The sequence below is a fragment of the Pseudophryne corroboree genome, chromosome 1 (assembly GCF_028390025.1).
Source record: "Pseudophryne corroboree isolate aPseCor3 chromosome 1, aPseCor3.hap2, whole genome shotgun sequence".
NCBI classification, from domain to species: Eukaryota; Metazoa; Chordata; class Amphibia; order Anura; family Myobatrachidae; genus Pseudophryne; species Pseudophryne corroboree.
In genome coordinates this window covers 790,010,620-790,031,517 of record NC_086444.1, presented here as the reverse complement: position 1 = coordinate 790,031,517, position 20,898 = coordinate 790,010,620, and the positions used below count along the sequence as shown (strand labels likewise).

Here is a 20,898-nt window from a genome sequence, read left to right as displayed (position 1 = left end):
CTATACATCAATCTCTCTCTCACTCTATTACATCTATTTTTAACCCCTCCCCCATATGCAACAGCCCCGCACCTGCCCCTCCCCCACCCGCGGCACCCTGCCCCTCACCCACCCGCAGCGCCTCCGGACCCCCTCCTCCATCCAAGGCCCCCACTCTCCCGCCTCTCCCCCACTCACAACATCTACCATCCCCCCTCCCCCATCCGTGACCCCCCCCCATCCCCCGCACACGCTTCATTCTGTACATTGTGCCCTGCAGGCTCTGTTCACGCCGTCGCAAGGGTCTATGCCTCCTTCACCATCGGACACCCTTTCGTCGTGCAATATTTAACCACTATCAAATCTAGGAATGCAGGTAATGCACCATATAATACAAATATTGAACCCCAGAAAGGTATGCAGGGGTTAAGGGGGCGTAGCCCCTTGCAACGGTGTGAAGAGCGCCCGTAGAGCGCGATGAAGCACCTAGTATTTAAGATGGAGAGATATGCCTTTATTTTAGTTTTACCTTTATTTTTATGGTATTTTTTCCTGAAATCTCCTGCATTAGGATCATTAGGATTGTTAGTACATAGTAACAATTCATAAAATTATGCAGAAACTGCTGTTTCTACATAATTTTGGGGAAAAATGTGATCCTTTTGTCACTTACTGTAATGTAAATATCCATAAACACTGCATGTACTACTATATATGAATAAACTACTGATAAATATAAAAAGTGCAGTCCTTTCATAAATTGGTTTACCCAAAGCTAATATGATATTGAGTAATACACCAATTGTTCTTATACTGTCAGCGATGGACCTACACAGTATTGTACAATAACTGTACAATTTCATTTGAGCCACATTATTATTTATTTAAGCAGGCTGTAATATTATAAAGCTGACTGACAGAGTACTTATTAATAACACTATCAATCTACTGTTTGCAGGCACAGTGCACGCAGCTAAACCTGAGGCTTATGTTCCGCCTCAGCAGTGTGTGCCTAGTGGCCAAGATGAGCTGATAATGCTGCAAGAACAGGTGAAATTGGGAATTATCAGTATGGATGAAGCGCTTCAAAAATTCCACCATTGGCAGAATGAAAAAAGTGGTCTAGACCTCCTTCAACAGGTACAAAGGCATAAAAGCATTTATCTAATAGTTTATAGGTTTGCAGAGATAAAATTGCAATAATGCTTGTGAAAATGAGAAATCCAGAATTCATCTACTTATTTAGTCAGGGCCTATTCACCTGGTGCAGACAGTCCGCCTAACTGTACAAAATACATTCACTTTATTGTAAGACCCAATAGGCGATATTCAAATGTTGTTCTACCGGCAGCCACTAGATGGCACCCAAATGGAGCTACTCAATTGTAGCTCCGTTTGGGTGCGATGGCTGCCTGCGTTTCAGCACGCACCCCCCAGGGGTGGCGAGCTGTAATGCATAATAAATTACCTGTTTGGGTGCCCAAACAGCACTTTTCGCAAGCGCGCTTAGCCGTTTGGTCAGTTTTAGCTACTGTATGCGACTAAACCCGATCTTTATTGGTGCGATCAGCGCAAAAAAAACAACAATTGAATTGCACCCCGCAATCTCCTGTCACTTTAGATGGGAGATTGGGGGCGTAAATCAATTGAATATCGCCCAAGCTCTGTAATGGAATATCTGGTTCAGTAAAATATCACTACAAACGTTTGTCAGTGAAAGAGTCAAAGAGCTATTTTAGTGCACTCCACAGCCAGTTTGGTAATACTGCATTTCAGAATGATATAAATATAATTATATGGAAATTACTTACTGTATTACTATCACAATAAACACTGTGTAGCATATAAAGCTATCCTGTGCTATGTGCATATAAGAATTTTAGGACTAGATTAATCAAAGCGTAGAGAGTGATAAAGTGGAGAGAGAGAGAGAGAGAGAGACAGTACCAACCTGTCAGCTTCTGTTAATTATTTATTTATTTATTTTTCAAACACAGTCTGTAACATGATTAGTTGGTACTTTATGGGGTATATGCAATTGCGGTCGAATTCCGGCTGGAATTCGACCGTTTTTCAATTCGACACAATTTGACAGTCGAAACCCTCCCACCGGGACCCGAATTCGACATATTCAATACATAACGGATTCGACAGTCCCGCTGTCAAAAAACGGACCAATTGACGAATAGTCGGCAGCTTGGATTCGACTTCATGGACGGCACAAAAGTGTTCAAAAAATTGTGAAAAAAATTGCGTGGGGTCCCCCCTCCTAAGCATAACCAGCCTCAGGCTCTTTGAGCCAGTCCTGGTTGTAAAAATACAAGGAAAAAAATGACAGGGGTTCCCCCGTATTTTAACAACCAGCACCGGACTCTGCGTCCGGTCCTGGTGCATAAAATACGGGGGACAAAAGACATAGGGGTCCCCCGTATTTTTCACACCAGCACTGGGCTCCACTAGCCAGAGAGATAATGCCACAGCCGGGGGACACTTTTATATAGGTCCATGCGGCCGTGGCATTAAATCCCCAACTAGTCACCCCTGGCTGAGGTACCCTGGAGGAGTGGGGACCCCTTAAATCAAGGGGTCCCCCCCTCCAGCCACCCAAGGGCCAGGGGTGAAGCCTGAGGCTGTCCCCCCATCCAATGGCGGAGGATGGGGGGCTGATAGCCATGTGTCAAAAAAAAGAATATTGTTTTTTGTAGAAGAACTACAAGTCCCAGCAAGCCTCCCCCGCAAGCTGGTACTTGGAGAACCACAAGTACCAGCATGCGGGGGGGAAACGGGCCCGCTTGTACCTGTAGTTCTACTACAAAAAAATACCCAAGAAAAAACAGTACACCCACACCGTGATAGTATAACTTTATTACATACATGCACACCTACATACATACATACTTACCTATGTTGACATGAAGAGTCGGTCCCCTTCTCCACGTAGAATCCACGGGGTACCTGTAAATAAAATTATACTCACAACAATCCTGTGTAGATCGGTCCTCTTCTTGTTTGTAATCCACGTACTTGGCAAAATAAAAAAAACGGAAAACACGGACCACGCACTGAAAGGGGTCCCATGTTTACACATGGGATCCCTTTCCCCGACTGGCGGGACCCCCCGTGACTGCTGTCAAAGAGGGTCCCTTCAGCCAATCAGGGAGCGCCACGTCATGGCACTCTCCTGATTGGCTGTGCACGCCTGAGCTGTCAATCAGGCGGCGCACTCGAGATACACTGTAGCGCATAGGGGCTCCATTGTATGCAATGGTGGGAACTTTGCGGTCAGCGGTAGACCACAAGAGTGACCCCACATAACCTCACGGTCTACCGCTGACCGCAAAGTTCCCACCATTGGATACAATGGAGCTCCTATGCGCTACAGTGTATATCGAGTGCGCAGCCTGATTGACAGCTCAGGCGCGCACAGCCAATCAGGAGAGTGCCATGACATGGCACTCCCTGATTGGCTGAAGGGACCCTCTTTGACAGCAGTCACACGGGGTCCCGCCAGTCGGGGAAAGGGGTCCCATGTGTAAACATGGGACCCTTTCAGTGCGTGGTTTGGGTTCTTCAGGGTTTTTTTTTTTGCCAAGTACGTGGATTACAAACAAGAAGAGGACCGATTTACACTGGATTGTTGTGAGTATAATTTTATTTACAGGTACCCCGTGGATTCTACGTGGAGAAGGGGACCTACTCTTCGTGTCAACATAGGTAAGTATGTATGTATGTATGTATGTATGTAGGTGTGCATGTATGTAATAAAGTTATACGGTCACGGTGTGTATGTACTGTTTTTATTTGGGTATTTTTTTGTAGTAGAACTACAGGTACCAGCGGGCCCGTTTCCCCCCCGTATGCTGGTACTTGTGGTTCTCCAAGTACCAGCTTGCGGGGGAGGCTTGCTGGGACTTGTAGTTCTTCCTCAAAAAACCAATATATTTTTTTAACACATGGCTATCAGCCTCCCATCCGCTGCCCTTGGATGGGGGGGACAGCCTCGGGCTTCACCCCTGGCCCTTGGGTGGCTGGAGGGGGGGACCCCTTGATTTAAGGGGTCCCCACTCCTCCAGGGTACCCCGGCCAGGGATGACTAGTTGGGGATTTAATGCCATGGCCACATGGACCTATATAAAAGTGTCCCCCGGCTGTGGCATTATCTCTCTGGCTAGTGGAGCCCGGTGCTGGTGTGAAAAATATGGGGGACCCCTACGTCTTTTGTCCCCCGTATTTTTTGCACCAGGACCGGACGCAGAGCCCTGTGCTGGTTGTTAAAATATGGGGGAACCCCTGTTATTTCCCCCCCCCGTATTTTTACAACCAGGACCGGCTCAAAGAGCCCGAGGCTGGTTATGCTTAGGAGGGGGGACCCCACGCATTTTTTTTCAGGAAATTTAACACTTTCACACCCCTTCCAACCTAAAAACATGCACTGATCTCTCCATATTATTGTAGTTAGTAAAAAAATATATATTATTTTAAAAAATCGATTAAATAATACTTGTGACTCCTAAGGACAAACCAAGTAGATAATCCCTTCTAATATAAATAGATATGCTATTAGCAATAAAAAAAGCACAAAAAAATTCTTGTTTTTAAATTTTTTTAATTTAATCACGACAGGAAAATGAGGCGGAATGAAATTGACGAAATGACTGTCGAAAAGCACTGTTGTCGAATCGACATTCTTCAATAGAATATACTTTTGTCGAAAAGCCGCATTTTAACATTGCAGACATGTCGAATTGAAAAAAAGTAGAATTGCCAAAAGTCGAAAATGAAACGGCAGGTTTTTTGTCAAAAAGTACTGTATTGCATTGTCGAATCAAATTCGACAGGTTTTTTGTGTCGAAAATGACCCGTTTTTCGACATTTTCGGCAATTCGACCGCAATTGCATATACCACTATGTCTCTCCTCGTTATCTCTGTCCAAGCTTGATGAATCTAGCCCTCAGTACTATGGGCTGATGTGTAAGGCAGTGAAAAGAGTGGAGAAGCGGACCAGTATCCGGATGATAGGTTGACAGTGAAGAGGTGTACACCAAATGTTCGACATGCATTTGGTCGACATGGACAAAAGGTTGACATGAACAAAAGGTCGGCATGCCAATGGTCGACACATGAAAAGGTCGACATGCGTTTTTTGGAATTCATTTTTTCATTTTCAGGACTTTTTCGCACTTTACTATCTACATGGACAACAATTGGGAAAACTAACCTTGCAAGGGGGCGCGGTGCATGTATTGTGGGCCCACAAGCTGAAAGGAATATTTTAACACCCAAAATCATGAAACACTCATGTCAACATTTTCATGTGTCGACCATTATCATGTCGACCTGTCGACTTTCTCACCATGTCAACTTTTATGCATGTTGATCTTTTGGTGTCAAGCTAGACATTGTCGACCTTCTGACTGTAAACTTTTTGATCCATAATTACCATGTGGACCAGTGGACAAGTTGCCCATAGAAACCAATCAGCTTCTACCTATCATTTTATATAATATATTTTAGAAATGCTACTTCCAAGCTGACTGGTTGCTATAGGCAACTTCTCCACTATTTTCACTGCTTGATACATGAGCCCCTAAATCTGGAAAATGCTTAAAAATAGCATAAAATTCTTTAGTACGCGATTCCAGAGGGAAACACTAATTCAAATACAGCATCAATAGTTATTCAAGTTGTAGTACTCAGCATAGTGATTTTAATAAAGCAAAATTGTGTTTGAGTGGAGTTACTCAATAATATTGCTTTGGCAGAGTTACCAATATAATTTCACTCACAAATTAAAATAAATTGCAGCCATTGTTACCGTTAGCTTAAACCCCATTATCCAGAAGACTTCAAAAAGGTAAAGATGATAAGAATTGCTGCTGCTCTGTAATGATGTCATACATGCTGACATTATGCTGAGCATCTTCAAGTATAATATTTACATGGTGCACTGCTAAACAATTAATAGAGAATGAATCACCTAGCAGCATGTGGAAATCAGGGATACTTATTCAATTTCATTTATTACATTTTAGACTTTATGCTACAAATTACATAAAATCTCTCTTTCAGAAAATCCCAAATCCCAAGCATTCTGAATATTTCCAGATGTTTTCTTTCTTTTCTTTCTTTTTTTTAATTCAACCAACTTTTGGGCCTATGTATCAAAGCTTTGAGAGAGCTTGGGTATGAAAAAATGACAATTATGAGCTGACTGTCTGGTGCGTTATCAGCTTCCACTTTATCACTTTTACAGGCTTAATACATCTGCCCCTTTATCTCCATCCACTTCATCTCTCTCTACGTCTTAGTACATAGACCCCCAAATCTTTCTCCAAGCTTTGATGCATAGGACCCTATATTAGTTAGAGATATTTGCTAACTTTAATTTCCTCCTCTCCTAGAGAAGCCCAGAGAAGAGTTGCCCCTGATCATTTCAGGGGGCAGGAACAGGCTGCATATCCTTGAGCCCCATCCCCATTGCAGGAAAATGCCACAATCGTGGGTCTGTGGGAAGGGGACAAAGCTAAAATGACATGATTCTCATAGTTTTAGCATTGCCTCCTCCCTATGGAATTTGCTATTCCCAGATTTTGTTCCACCATCCTGCCCATACTTATCTAATTTTGAAAACTAGTTTCACAGAGATTATTGTTGCTAGCAGAATATGCCATGCAAAGTGTGCCGCACCATTCAGGAGTGTTTAGCGCAACATATCTATGTAGTTAAATGCTGGTTACAAGATATTTCTATATGACAGTAGCCAGAATGCTTCTAGAGTGACACCTCTCAGCAAGCAGTTGTTAATTTTTTGCTGCATAATAGTTCCCAAGTTCATTTTCTTAACCATAGCAGTATTTTAGTTAATGCTAAGCTCCATAGCAGTGCCCTATTCCATGTTACTGTATGTCACCGTGTAGGGCTGCCGGGTGGTCTTCAGTTTGCCGGCTGTCGGGATCCCGGCGCACAGTATACCGGCCCCGTAATCCCGACAGCAGGCATACCGACAGCCGGCATACCAACACTTTTTCACCCTCTTGGGGGTTTACGACCCCCCTGGAGAGAGAATAAATAGCTTGGCGCACCTCCGTGCCCACAGCGTGGCGAGCGCAGCAGCCCGCAAGGGGCTCATATGCACTCGCCACGCTGTTGGTATGCCGTCGGTCGGGCTCCCGGCACCGGTATGCTGGTCGGCAGGAGCCCGGCCACCGGCATACCATACTACACCCGGGCTGCCAGTACACATTATGCAACACAGTACCCCAATTCACATTATGACATACAATGTCCCCAGCTCATATTATGCCACATTACAGTGCTCGCAGTTCATAGTATGCTACCCTATAGTGCCTCCACTTCATATTGTGCCACATTACAGTACCCCCAGTTCACATTATGACATCCAAGGTTCCCAGTTCATATCGAGCCACATTACAGTGCCCCAGTTCATATTATGTAACATTATTATGCCCTCCAGTTCAGTTTCTACCACATTACAGTGAGCAGGTCCAGGGGGTTGGGTTTGTTATGCCGGCGGTCGGGATGCCAGCGGTCAGAATACAGCATGACCTCATAGTCAACAGCAGAGCCTTGAGATAAGTCATAGTGACTATAACAAATCACTGTCCTTGTCCAGGAATTCCTTGTTGGTCCCTGGCTGCAGTGAAGTGATCCAAATAATTGGGAGATTTGATTTATAATTCAGGGCAGCAGGAGATAAGAGCAGCAAGAGCTTTAATACTTTTCTCTAACACATTATATGATGACTAGAGAAAAACATTACTTTGATATTATGTAATGTATTCTGTATTGATTGTGATGTGATAAACATGTATTGAAATAGTTATTTCAATTATTATGCATTTTTTTTAGAAAAAGCTGCAGCAGCTGCGTGATAATATTATTGGAGATAAACCAGACGATGATAAAGTATACGGTAAAGCCTGAAAAGCATTGTATTTATTCTTGGGGTAATTCAGTTCTCTTTGATGCGTTGCTACGATTTCCAGTTGACCACATTACCGCTTACTATATTATGGAATTATCACTACTTTTTCTGCACACCTCTATGGAGCGTGAAGAAAAACTAGCAAAGCGACAGTACTTCAATGCAGAGTGCCTCATGATCGCTGCAAACTGAATTGCCCCTTGTTATTTGAGCAGATGATACATATTCATATCGCGCAAAGTCACTAAGGGGGAGAGTTATTAAACAGCAGCTTTGTGAAACCACAATTCTTTGGCCCTCATTCCGAGTTGTTTGCTCGCTAGCTACTTTTAGCAGCCGTGCAAACGCATAGTCGCCGCCCACATGGGAGTGTATTTTCGCTTTGCAAGTGTGCGATCGCATGTGCAGCTGAACGGTACAAAAACATTTTGTGCAAAATAAGACCAGCCCTGTAGTTACTTATCCTGTGCGAGATTCCAGTGACTGAGGTCTCGGAGTTGACGTTAGATACCTGGGCCAATATTTACTAAGAATTCGAGTTTGTCCGGGAATTCACTAAGCACCAATCTCGGCAGTGTTTGGACTATTGGTAATGGTTTGATTTGCAAAGTTCCGAAATACGAATGAATAGACCATCGGTCAAACACGGCTGTTATTTCATACAATACGGGCATTCACTATTTGGGTGTTAGTTTCTGAGTGCTCAAGTGCGGGTCTGTTTTTTTTGGAATCGTTAAAAAAAGCAGCAAAAAAATAGACCTGCTTTTTCCAGTCGAGTTTGGATAACCATGCACAGATCAGTGAGATCTGTGCATGGTTATCTATGGGAAAGGGTCTGTTTAGTGTAAAAACAGGAAAAAAAAATGCGTGGGGTCCCCCCTCCTAAGCATAACCAGCCTCGGGCTCTTTGAGCCGGTCCTGGTTGAAAAAATATGGTGAAAACAATGACAGGGTTTCCCCCATATTTCTTCAACCAGCACCGGGCTCTGCGCCTGGTCCTGGTTCCAAAAATACGGGGGACAAAAAGCGTAGGGGTCCCCCGTATTTTTGAAACCAGCACCGGGCTCCACTAGCCAGGTACATAATGCCACAGCCGGGGGACACTTTTATACTGGTCCCTGCGGCCCTGGCATTACATACCCAACTAATCACCCCTGGCCGGGGTACCCTGGAGGAGTGGGAACCCCTTAAAGGCGCTACATTGTATCTGTGCCGTGTGCTCCCTGACAGACACTACAGGAGCACACAGCCAATCAGGAGAGTTCCATGACGTGGCGCTCCCAGGTTGGCAGAAGGGACCCTCTTGACAGGAGTCAGGGGGGGTCCTGGCAGTCGGGAAAAGGGGTCCCATGTGTAAACATGGGGCCCCTTTCAGTGCGTGGTCGGGTTTCCGTTTTTTTGTTTTGCCAAGTACGTGGATTATTACAAAAAGACACGACACACAGGATTTAGGTGAGTATAATTTTATTTTCAGGTACCCTGGAATCGCCGTCGACACGTGGGCCGAGTCGGCATGTGAACATAGGTAAGTATGTGTGTGTCGGAATGTATGTAATAAAGTTGTACTTTCAAGGTGTGTGTGTCCTGTTTTTATTTGGGTATTTTTTTTGCAGAAGAACTATAGGTACCAGCGGGCCCCGTTTAACCCCCGCATGCTGGTACTTGTGGTTCTCCAAGTACCAGCTTGCGGGGGAGGCTTGCAGGGACTTGTAGTTCTTGTGCAAAAAACAATATTCTTTTATTTTACACTTGGCTATCAGCCCCCCATCCGCAGCCCATGGATGGGGGGGACAGCCTCGGGCTTCACCCCTGGCCCTTGGGTGGCTGGAGGGGGGGGGGGGACCCCTTGATTTAAGGGGTCCCCACTCCTCCAGGGTACCCCGGCCAGGGGTGACTAGTTAGTGATTTAATGCCAGGGCCGCAGGGACCTATATAAAAGTGTCCCACGGCTGTGGCATTATCTCTCTGACTAGTGGAGCCCGGTGCTGGTTCAAAAAGTACGGGGGACCCCTACGCTTTTTGTCCCCCGTATTTTTTGCACCAGGACCAAGCGCAGAGCCCGATGCTGGTTGATCAAATATGGGGGAACCCCTGTCAAATTTTTTTCCATATTTTTTCAACCAGGACCGGCTCAAAGAGCCCAAGGCTGGTTATGCTTAGGAGGGGGGACCCCACGCAATTTTTTCCAGATTCTTATACACTTTAAAAACCTTTTTAAGGTACACAATGAAGCCCTGCACGGATCTCACAGATCCGGACGGGATTCCTTGTGTTTTGTCAGGCAGTGTTTTACTCATCACTCCCGTAAAACACTGCATGATATTACGAATCACATCGACATCGGAAAAAACAATTGTGCAAAACTCGGCAGCTTAGTGAATGATCGTATCAGGATTCAAAAAGTTGCAGTAAAATGCACCCGATACCATTCGAGTTCAAACACCCTTCAAAACGGCCAAAACACGAATCTTTGTAAATATACCCCCTGCCTTGCAAACACTTGGACACGCCTGCGTTTTCCCTACCATTCCCAGAAAACGGTCAGTTGACACCCATAAATGCCCTCTTCCTGTCAATCTCTTTGCGATTGGCTGTGCGAATGGAATCTTCGCTAGAAGCAGTGCACAACAACAATGTGGTTTGTACCAGTACGACGCACGTTCGCCTTGTGGTACATATACGCATGCAAAGTTTTGCAGTTTTTTTACCTGATCGCTGCGCTGCGAAAATCAGCAGAGTGCGATCAACTCGGAATGATCCCCTTTGTCATTTTTTCTTTCCATTTAAAAAGCCAGAATATCGCCATTGTACAAAGCATCACTTCCAAATGTGTAATCCAAAATGTATGAAACTACCAGAACAATAGGTGGTTGTGACAGATATAGTTCAAATGCCTGCACATAAGGAAGCGCAATAACCTTCTTAAGGAGGGCAATCATTATAAATTGAGCAAAGGCAACAAATGTATAAATATGACAAACAAATTTGCGCAAAAATCTCACGAACTGTAGCCTCTTGAAACAAGGAGGCTCACACCACCTCTCCAAGAAATCAATATAGAAACAATCATTTATGTTTAAAAAGTTGCGCTATCCGGTCTTATATAAGAGAATATAGTTACAACACCCGTACATGCATAAACCAAACAAATGTGGAGACCTAGGGGTATATTTAGTAAAGTGCAGGTTTTTAGAAGCGGAGATGCAATCAGATTCTGGTTATCACCTTCTAGAAGGTGCTAGAGAAGTAATAAGTAGAATCTCATTGTTGCTACGGGTAACATCTCCACTTCTAAAAACACCCAGTTTAGCAAATACACCAGTGTCCCGCTACAGTGTTGCTACATACAGTGGGGCAAAAAAGTATTTGGACAGCCACTGATTGTGCAAGTGGACCCACTTAAAAAGATGAGAGAGGTCTGTAATTTCCATCATAGGTACACTTCAACTGTGAGAGACAGAATCTGAAAATAAATAAACAGGAAATCACATTGTATGATTTTTAAACAATTTACTTGTATATTCTTGTGGAAAATAAATATTTGGACACCTACCAAGCAGCATGATTTCTGGCTCTCACAGACCTGTTACTTCTTCTTTAAGAAGCTCTTCTATCCTCCACTCGTTACCTGTATTAATGCACCTGTTTGAACTGGTTATTTGTATAAAAGACACCTGTCCACACCCTCAAACAGTCAGACTGCTACCTCTCCACCATGGCCAAGACTAGAGAGCTGTCTAAGGACACCAGGGACAAAATTGTAGAGCTGCACAAGGCTGGGATGAGCTACTCAACAATAGGCAAGCAGCTTGGTGAGAAGAGATCAACTGTTGGCACAATTATTAAAAAATGGAAGAAATACAAGATCACTGACAATCTCCCTTGACCTGGGAATCCATGCAAGATCTCACCTCGTGGAGTATCAATGATCTTGAGAACAGTGGGGAATCGGTCCAGAACTAAACGGGGGGACCTGGTCAATGACCTCAAGAGAGCTGGGACCACAGTCACAAAGGTTACCATTAGTAACACACTACGTCGTCATGGATTGAAATCCTGCAGCACCCGAAATGTCCCCCTGCTTAAGCCAGCACATGTCCAGGCCCGTCTAAAGTTTGCCAGTGACCATCTGGATGATCCAGAGGAGGATTGGGAGAATGTAATGTGGTCAGATGAGAGCAAAATCGAACCTTTTGGTATAAACTCCACTCGCCGTGTTTGGAGGGAGAAGAATGATGAATGGCATCCCAAGAATACCATACCAACTGTGAAGCATGGGGGTTGAAACATCATGCTTTGGGGCTCCTTTTCTGCAAAGGGGACAGGACAACTGATCCGTATTAAGGAGAGGATGAATGGGTCCATGTATCGTGAGATTTTGGATAAAAACCTCCTTCCCTCATTAAGAGCATTGAAGATGGAACGTGGCTGGGTCTTCCAGTATGACAATGACCCCAAACACACTGCAAGGGCAATTAAGGAGTGGCTCCATAAGAAGCATTATAAGGTCCTGGAGTGGCCTAGCCAGTCTCCAGACCTCAACCCAAAAGAAAATCTGTGGAAGGAGTTGAAAGTCCGTGTTGCCCGGCGACAGCCCCAAAACATCACAGATCTAGAGAAGATCTGCATGGAAGAGTGGGACAAAAATAAGATTTTAAACCTACCGGTAAATCTATTTCTCCTAGTCCGTAGAGGATGCTGGGGACTCCGTAAGGACCATGGGGGTATAGACGGGCTCCGCAGGAGATAGGGCACCTAAAAAAAACTTTGACTATGTGCACTGGCTCCTCCCTCTATGCCCCTCCTCCAGACCTCAGTTAGAGAACTGTGCCCAGAGGAGATGGACAATACAAGGCAGGATTTAGCAATCCAAGGGCAAAATTCATACCAGCCCACACCAATCATATCATGTAACCTGGAACATACATAACCAGTTAACAGTATGAACAAACAACAGTAACGGTCCAAGACCGATGTCAACTGTAACATAACCCTTATGTAAGCAACAACTATATACAAGTCTTGCAGAGTTTCCGCACTGGGACGGGCGCCCAGCATCCTCTACGGACTAGGAGAAATGGATTTACCGGTAGGTTTAAAATCTTATTTTCTCTTACGTCCTAGAGGATGCTGGGGACTCCGTAAGGACCATGGGGTTTATACCAAAGCATCCAATCGGGCGGGAGAGTGCGTATGACTCTGCAGCACCGACTGAGGTCCTCATCAGCCAGGGTATCAAACTTGAAGAATTTAGCAAAAGTGTTTGACCCCGACCAAGTCGCCGCTTGGCAAAGTTGTAATGCCGAGACGCCTCTGGCAGCCACCCAAGAAGAGCCCACCTTCCTAGTGGAATGGGCCTTAACCGAATTTGGTACCCGCAATCCAGCCGTAGAGTGAGCCTGCTGAATTGTATTACAGATCCAGCGAGCAATAGTCTGCTTCGAAGCAGGAGCACCAATCTTATTGGCCGCATACAGGACAAACAGAGCCTCTGTTTTCCTAATTCTAGCTGTCCTGGCTACATACATTTTTAAGGCCCTGACTACGTCCAGGGATCTGGAATCCTCCAGGTCACCTGTAGCCACAGGCACCACAATAGGTTGATTCATATGGAACGAAGAAACCACTTTAGGCAAAAATTGCGGACGTGTCCTCAATTCAGCTCGATCCACATGAAAAATCAAGTAGGGGCTATTGTGTGACAAAGCCGCCAATTCTGACACTCGCCTTGCTGATGCTAAGGCCAACAACATGACCACCTTCCAGGTAAGAAATTTCAACTCAACCTTGTTAAGTGGTTCAAACCAGTGTGATTTTAGGAACTGCAACACCACGTTCAGGTCCCATGGTGCCACTTGAGGCACAAAAGGGGGCTGGATGTGCAGCACTCCCTTCACAAACGTCTGGACTTCTGGAAGAGAAGCCAATTCCTTCTGAAAGAAAATCGAGAGGGACGAAATCTGTACCTTAACCGAGCCTAATTTCAGGCCCATATCCACTCCTGTCTGTAGGAAGTGGAGAAGACGACCCAGATGAAAATCTTCCGTAGGTGCATTCTTGGTCTCACACCAAGACACATACTTTCGCCAGACACGGTGATAATGTTTTACCGTCACCTCCTTCCTAGCCTTTATTAAAGTAGGGATGACCTCTTCCGTAATCCCCTTTTTCGCTAGGATTCGGTGTTCAACCGCCATGCCGTCAAACGTAACCGCGGTAAGTCTTGAAATACACAGGGCCCCTGCTGCAACAGGTCTTCCCTCAGAGGAAGAGGCCAGGGATCTCCTGTGAGCATCTCTTGTAGATCCGAGTACCAGGAACTTATAGGCCAGTCTGGGACAACGAGTATCGTCTGTACTCTTCTTCGTCTTATGATCCTCAACACTTTCGTGATGAGAGGAAGAGGAGGAAACACGTAGACCGATTCGAACACCCACGGTGTTACCAGTGCGTCTACTGCTACTGCCTGAGGGTCCCGAGACCTGGCGCAATACCTCCGAAGTTTTTTGTTGAGGCGTGACGCCATCATGTCTATTTGAGGAGTTCCCCAAAGACGTGTTACATCTGCAAAGACTTCTTGATGAAATCCCCACTCTCCTGGATGGAGATCGTGTCTGCTGAGGAAGTCTGCTTCCCAGTTGTCCACTCCCGGAATGAAGACAGCCGACAGAGCGCTTACATGATTTTCCGCCCAGCGAAGGATCCTTGTGGCTTCCGCCATCGCGACTCTGCTTCTTGTCCCGCCTTGGCGGTTCACATGAGCCACTGCTGTGACATTGTCTGATTGAATCAGAACCGGTAGGTTTCGAAGAAGACTCTCCGCTTGTCAAAGGCCGTTGTAAATGGCCCTGAGTTCCAACACATTGATGTGTAGACAGGACTCCTGGTCTGACCAAATCCCCTGAAAAGTCTTTCCCTGTGTGACCGCTCCCCATCCTCGGAGGCTCGCGTCCGTGGTAACCAGGATCCAATCCTGAATTCCGAACCTGCGACCCTCCAGGAGGTGAGCACTTTGCAACCACCACAGGAGGGACACTCTGGTCCCTGGGGACAGAGTTATTTTCCGATGTAAGTGCAGATGGGACCCGGACCACTTGTCCAGAAGGTCCCATTGAAAAGTCCTTGCATGGAACCTTCCGAAGGGAATGGCCTCGTAGGCCGCCACCATTTTCCCCAGAACTCGAGTGCATTGGTGAACTGACACCCTTTTCGGTTTTAGCAGATCTCTGACCATGTTCTGGATGTCTTGGGATTTCTCTATTGGGAGGAAGACCTTCATTTGTTCCGTATCCAGTATCATACCTAGGAACGGTAGTCGAGTTGTCGGAATCAACTGTGACTTCGGTAGATTTAGAATCCAACCGTGTTGCTGGAGCACTCTCAGAGAGAGCGCCACACTGCTCAGCAATTTGTCCCTTGATCTCGCTTTTATCAGGAGATCGTCCAAGTATGGGATAATTGTGACTCCATGCTTGCGCAGGACCACCATCATTTCCACTATTATCTTGGTGAAAATCCTCGGGGCCGTGGAAAGTCCAAACGGCAACGTCTGAAATTGGTAATGACAATCCTGTACAGCGAATCTCAGGTATTCCTGATGGGGGGCATATATGGGGACATGAAGGTACGCATCCTTTATGTCCAGAGACACCATAAACTCCCCCTCCTCCATGTTGGCTATTATCGCTCTGAGAGATTCCATTTTGAATTTAAATCTTTTTATGTACAGGTTTAGGGATTTCAGATTCACAATAGGTCTGACCGAACCGTCCGGTTTTGGGACCACAAATAGGGTTGAATAGTAACCTCTTCCCTGCTGGTGCAGGGGAACCTTGATTATCACTTGCTGTATACACAGCGTTTGAATTGCAGCTAACACTACATCCCTTTCCGATGTGGAAGCTGGTAGGGCCGATTTGAAAAATCGGCTCGGGGGCACCTCCTCGAATTCCAATTTGTAACCCTGGGAAACTATTTCCAACACCCAGGGATTCAGGTCCGAACTGACCCAGGCCTGACTGAAAAGTCGAAGACGTGCCCCCACCGGTGCGGACTCCCTCAGGGGAGCCCCAGCGTCATGCTGTGGGTTTTGGAGCAGCCGGGGAGGACTTTTGTTCCTGGGCACCTGCCGAAGCAGGTGCTCTCTTGCCTCTGCCCTTACCTCTGGCGAGGAAAGAGGATCCCCGACCTCTTTTGGACTTGTGCGACTGAAAGGACTGCATCTGGTAGGGTGTTACTTTCTTTTGCTGTTGGGGAATATATGGTAAAAAAATTTGATTTACCTGCTGTAGCTGTGGAAACCAGGTCCGTCAGCCCATCCCCAAACAATACATCCCCCTTATAGGGTAGTACTTCCATATGTTTCTTGGAATTCCCTTTGAGCATCCCTCATAAATAAGACTGCGTCTTTAATATGGGCTAGAGTTAGGAATATAGTATCCTTATCCATATTATCAAATTGATCTGTCAGCTCATCCAAGCTGCAATTGCGCTACACACCCATGCCGACGCAATTGTCGGTCTTAACACAGCACCCGTATGAGAATAAATACACTTTAAGGTAGTTTCTTGCCTGCGATCTGCAGGGTCCTTAAGGGCTGCTGTGTCAGGAGACGGTAGCGCCACTTTCTTGGACAAGCGCGTCAGGGCCTTGTCCACAGAGGGGGGTGATTCCCAAATCTTCCTGTCCTGCTTAGGGAAAGGGTATGCCATATAAATTCTTTTGGGGATCTGCGGTCTCTTATCCGGAGTCTCCCAAGCTTTTCCAAAGAATTCATTTAATTCATGAGATGTGGGAAAATTAATAATCTGTTTCTTTTCCTTATACATGTGTACCCTTGTGTCGGGGACCGAGGGTTCATCCACAATATGCAACACATCCCTTATTGCCACAATCATACACTGAATGGTTTTAGTCACCCTAGGGTGCAATTTTACTTCGTCATAGTCGACACTGGAATCAGAATCCGTGTCGGTAGTAGTGTCTTGTGTTAAGGGACGCTTTTGAGACCCCGACGGGCCCTGTGTGTCGGTCCAATCTGAGGATTGACCCCCTGATGTCCCCCCTAAACCAGCCTTATCAAGCCTTTTATGTAAAGATGCCACACTTGCATTCAACATATGCCACATGTCCATCCAATCTGGAGTCGGCACAACCGACGGGGACACACCACTCATTTGCTCCACCTCCTCCTTGGAGAAGCCTTCCGCCTCAGACATGTCGACACACCCGTACCGACACCCCACACACACAGGGATTAACTTATAAGGGGACAAAACCCCAACCAAGTCCTAAGGAGAGACAGAGAAAGAGTATGCCAGCACACACCAGCGCTTAAAACACTGGAAAAAAATATGTCCAGATAGCGCTTTTTTATATATATATTATGCCAATTCCCACTCACTGCGTCGCTAATGTGCCCCCCTCCTCTTTTTTCCACCCTGTGTTCAGCAGGGGAGAGACCAGGGAGCCAGCGTTTTCTCTCATGCAGCTTCTGTTGAGAAAATGGCGCTGGTTAGTGCTGAGGATCAAGCCCCGCCCACCCGACGACGGGCTTCGGTCCCAGTGATTTTTCAATAAAATGGCGGGGGATCATAGATTTACTGCTTCAGCAGTCTAATCCAACTGTATTTGTGCCAAAATGTGAGGTTTATTGCTGCCCAGGGCGCTCTCCCCTCTAAGCCCTGCACCCTTCAGTGCTGCTCTGTGTGTGTGTGACTGGGAGCAATGACGCGCAGCTTACAGCTGTGCGTCTTACCTCATGAAGATCTGATGTCTTCTGCCGCCTAAGATGTCTTCTGCCTTCTCTATCCGGCTTCTATCTTCGGCATCTGTGAGGAGGACGGCGGCACGGTTCCAGAACGAACCCCAGGTGAGACCTGTGTTCCGACTCCCTCTGGAGCTAATGGTGTCCAGTAGCCTTAGAAGCAGTGCCCAACTTGACAAGCCAGCTCTGCTTCTCTCTCCTCGGTCCCACGATGCAGGGAGCCTGTTGCCAACAGGACTCCCTGAAAATTAAAAACCTAACAAAATTATTTTTCCACAGAAAACTCTGGAGAGCTCTCTGCAGTGCACCCATTCTCCTCTGGGCACAAGATCTAACTGAGGTCTGGAGGTGGGGCATAGAGGGAGGAGCCAGTGCACACCCATAGTCAAAGTTCTTTTTAGGTGCCCTATCTCCTGCGGAGCCCGTCTGTACCCCCAGCATCCTCTAGGACGTAAGAGAAATACCTGCTACAGTGTGTGCAAACCTGGTCAAGAACTACAGGACATGTTTGAACTCTGTAATTGCCAACCGAGGTTATATTACAAAGTATTGAGTTAAACTTTTTGATTGTCCAAATATTTATTTTCCGCAAGAATATACAAATAAATTGTTTAAAAATCATACAATGTGATTTCCTGTTTTTTTTTTTTTCAGATTCTGTCTCTCACAATTGAAGTGTACCTATGATGGAAATTACAGACCTCTCTCGTCTTTTTAAGTGGGTCAACTTGCACAATCGGTGGCTGTCCAAATACTTTTTTGCCCCACTGTATAGGAGCATTCTGTAGCGGGACTGCTATGTTCATGCTGTGCAGCATGCCGGGTTCATATGCATTGCAAGCGGCTCCATTAGAATGAATGGCTCCCATTGGCTTCAGTGTATAGTGTAGCGTATGCTACGCAATGCTTTGACCTGTGAGCTGTGATGCGTGGATAGTGCAGTTCTTGTGGGGTCCCAAAGTCACCAGCTTAATACGTTTCAGACACAATGGTCTGTCACCATGCTTCTGATGAAATATATACTGTATTACAGGGGAAAATTAATGTATACTTTGAGCAATATAATTTATTAATAATATTAAGGGGAGAATATTGGTTACATAATTATATAAAAACATTAATAATTATCTTATGGGGACAATATAATTTATATATATATTAGGTGGACAAAATTTATCATTTCAATTATCTAAACAATATTATTTATTTATTTCATTAAGTGGGCAATATTAATGGCTTTGTAATAGTTAATTAAGTTAAGTTAATTTTAAGTTAAGTTAATTAAATTAAGTTAATTTTTAACACCCCCCCCAGGTACCTCCCGGGAATGGCTACTAAACTCTGCATCCACTTCTATGCTGCGTCTTCTTGCGCAGATACAGTACTTGGGACACATGCGCTGTGCTACTCAGATGCATGTACACAAAACATGAGTCCGGATGTAATGAAGTCTGAGTTGGCTGAATGTGCAGGTTCCTGTCCGAACTCAGACGTTTTTATATATCATACAGTGTAGAAGTCATGGTTTTGCCTTGTGCATGATTGCTGCTTTAAAAAAAACATCCAAGTGCAAATGGGAACCCGCACCTCCAGCCAACTCGGACTTCATTACATCTGGCCTATTGTCCGTTTGCATGCAACATCAACACTGGGTCCCCCTACAGTGTGCCCGCTACTATGTGCGATTGTGTGCGTACGCACGCGCACCCATTAAAACCTAAGGAGCGAGTGCCGTCTGCAACTAGTCGCTGATAGGTGCATTCACACTATGCCGCAATGCGTATGCCCGTGCGGACGCATCGCGGCATAGATGAGGGTGCCTACATCTGTATGAATCAGGCTCAGTCTATTGAATTTGTCCTAAGAGAAGAGGTAGTAAGAAATGGGAGCACCAGTTTTACCTGGAAGACTCTCAATTCCCACTGCATTTGTTTTCATCATAAAAGTAATGCTTATAAACAGATGTTCTTTCTTTTACAGATAAAATCACCATTGTTCATCAACCGAAAGGTAACTACATGCACACTACCGATGATAATATTATTATTATTATTAGTAGTAGTAGTAGTAGTAGTAGTAGTAGTAGTAGTAATAGTAGTAGTAGTAGTAGTAGTAGTAGTAGTCATGTCTGATGAATAGAGTCAGTATATTCTTCAAAACGGTTCAGTGAGAAATTAAAACCAATATACAGTAGACTGAATTTACTATAGAGTAACGGTAATATACCTTGATAAGTGCAGTGAGCGAACAGACCAGCCGCATGCAGTATGAGCAGATAAGATGGATAGGTTACATAGCGACTGATGCAGAGTTAGCTACAAAATAGAGGTAGATTACTCTAAAAATAAGTGCGGGCAAAGATAGTGTAATTCCTCCCATATGCAGAACTTGAGATGAGATACATTCAGCAACATATTCATCTGCCTTACACCAATGTCATAGACACGTATGTCCTGCTTCTGCCCATATTGTAAACCATTTATTTTATACTAACAAGCACAATCGCTGTAGGTATCAATTAAACCACAAAAACCTTTCTAAAAAAGGCAGAAACATCTCCTCATCTCACAAGCATAAAAAAAGGGAAGGAACATAATTCAAAATGAAGGATGAGGATGATACTGTGTAGACTACTGCATAATACAAAAATGGGGGAGAAGGAGATAATACCACATAATGCACAATGTGTGGGGTCCGGGAGGAATACTACATAACACAAAATGGGGGGCACAGAGAGAATGCTATATAACACAAAATGAGTGGGGAAGAGAATACTACAGAATACAGAAGGGGGAGAGATGGCATGCCAGGGGCATTTTAAATGACTAGTTTATAAAAGGGGCATGTGGTGAAGTGTGATGGCATACTAGGTGCACATGGCAGCATCTTGTGGCATAAGAATGACATATGGAGGGGTGACATAAAATAGGATCCAACTCACAAATACAGTTTGAAAAGAGAATTTGCATTCACCTCCCTGTCACATTCTCTGCAAGAGGATTTGGCAGCTGACAAACATGCTGTTAGTGTTTGTAACTGTGTTACAGATGCTAGGGAAACAATGACCTCATGGTGCAGTATAGAAATAAATATATATATATATATATATATATATATACTGGGTTTGTTCATGTTAATATGGACAAAGGAGGAAGTGTTCCAGTAGCATACAGTAATATCCTTCTTTAAACTTGCGGCACACTGAA

At 45.1% G+C, this 20,898-nt stretch overlaps 1 protein-coding gene across 1 annotated transcript in view; it reads left to right on the top strand.

The window, feature by feature from the left end:
- BANK1 (B cell scaffold protein with ankyrin repeats 1) overlaps positions 1-20,898 on the top strand; it is a 1,166,863-nt gene that overhangs the window by 1,125,228 nt on the left and 20,737 nt on the right. Inside the window, exons 18-20 of the mRNA XM_063918381.1 lie at positions 938-1,119; positions 7,850-7,913; positions 19,673-19,702. Coding sequence (XP_063774451.1) covers positions 938-1,119; positions 7,850-7,913; positions 19,673-19,702 — 276 coding nt within the window. The remainder of the gene's footprint in view (positions 1-937; positions 1,120-7,849; positions 7,914-19,672; positions 19,703-20,898) is intronic.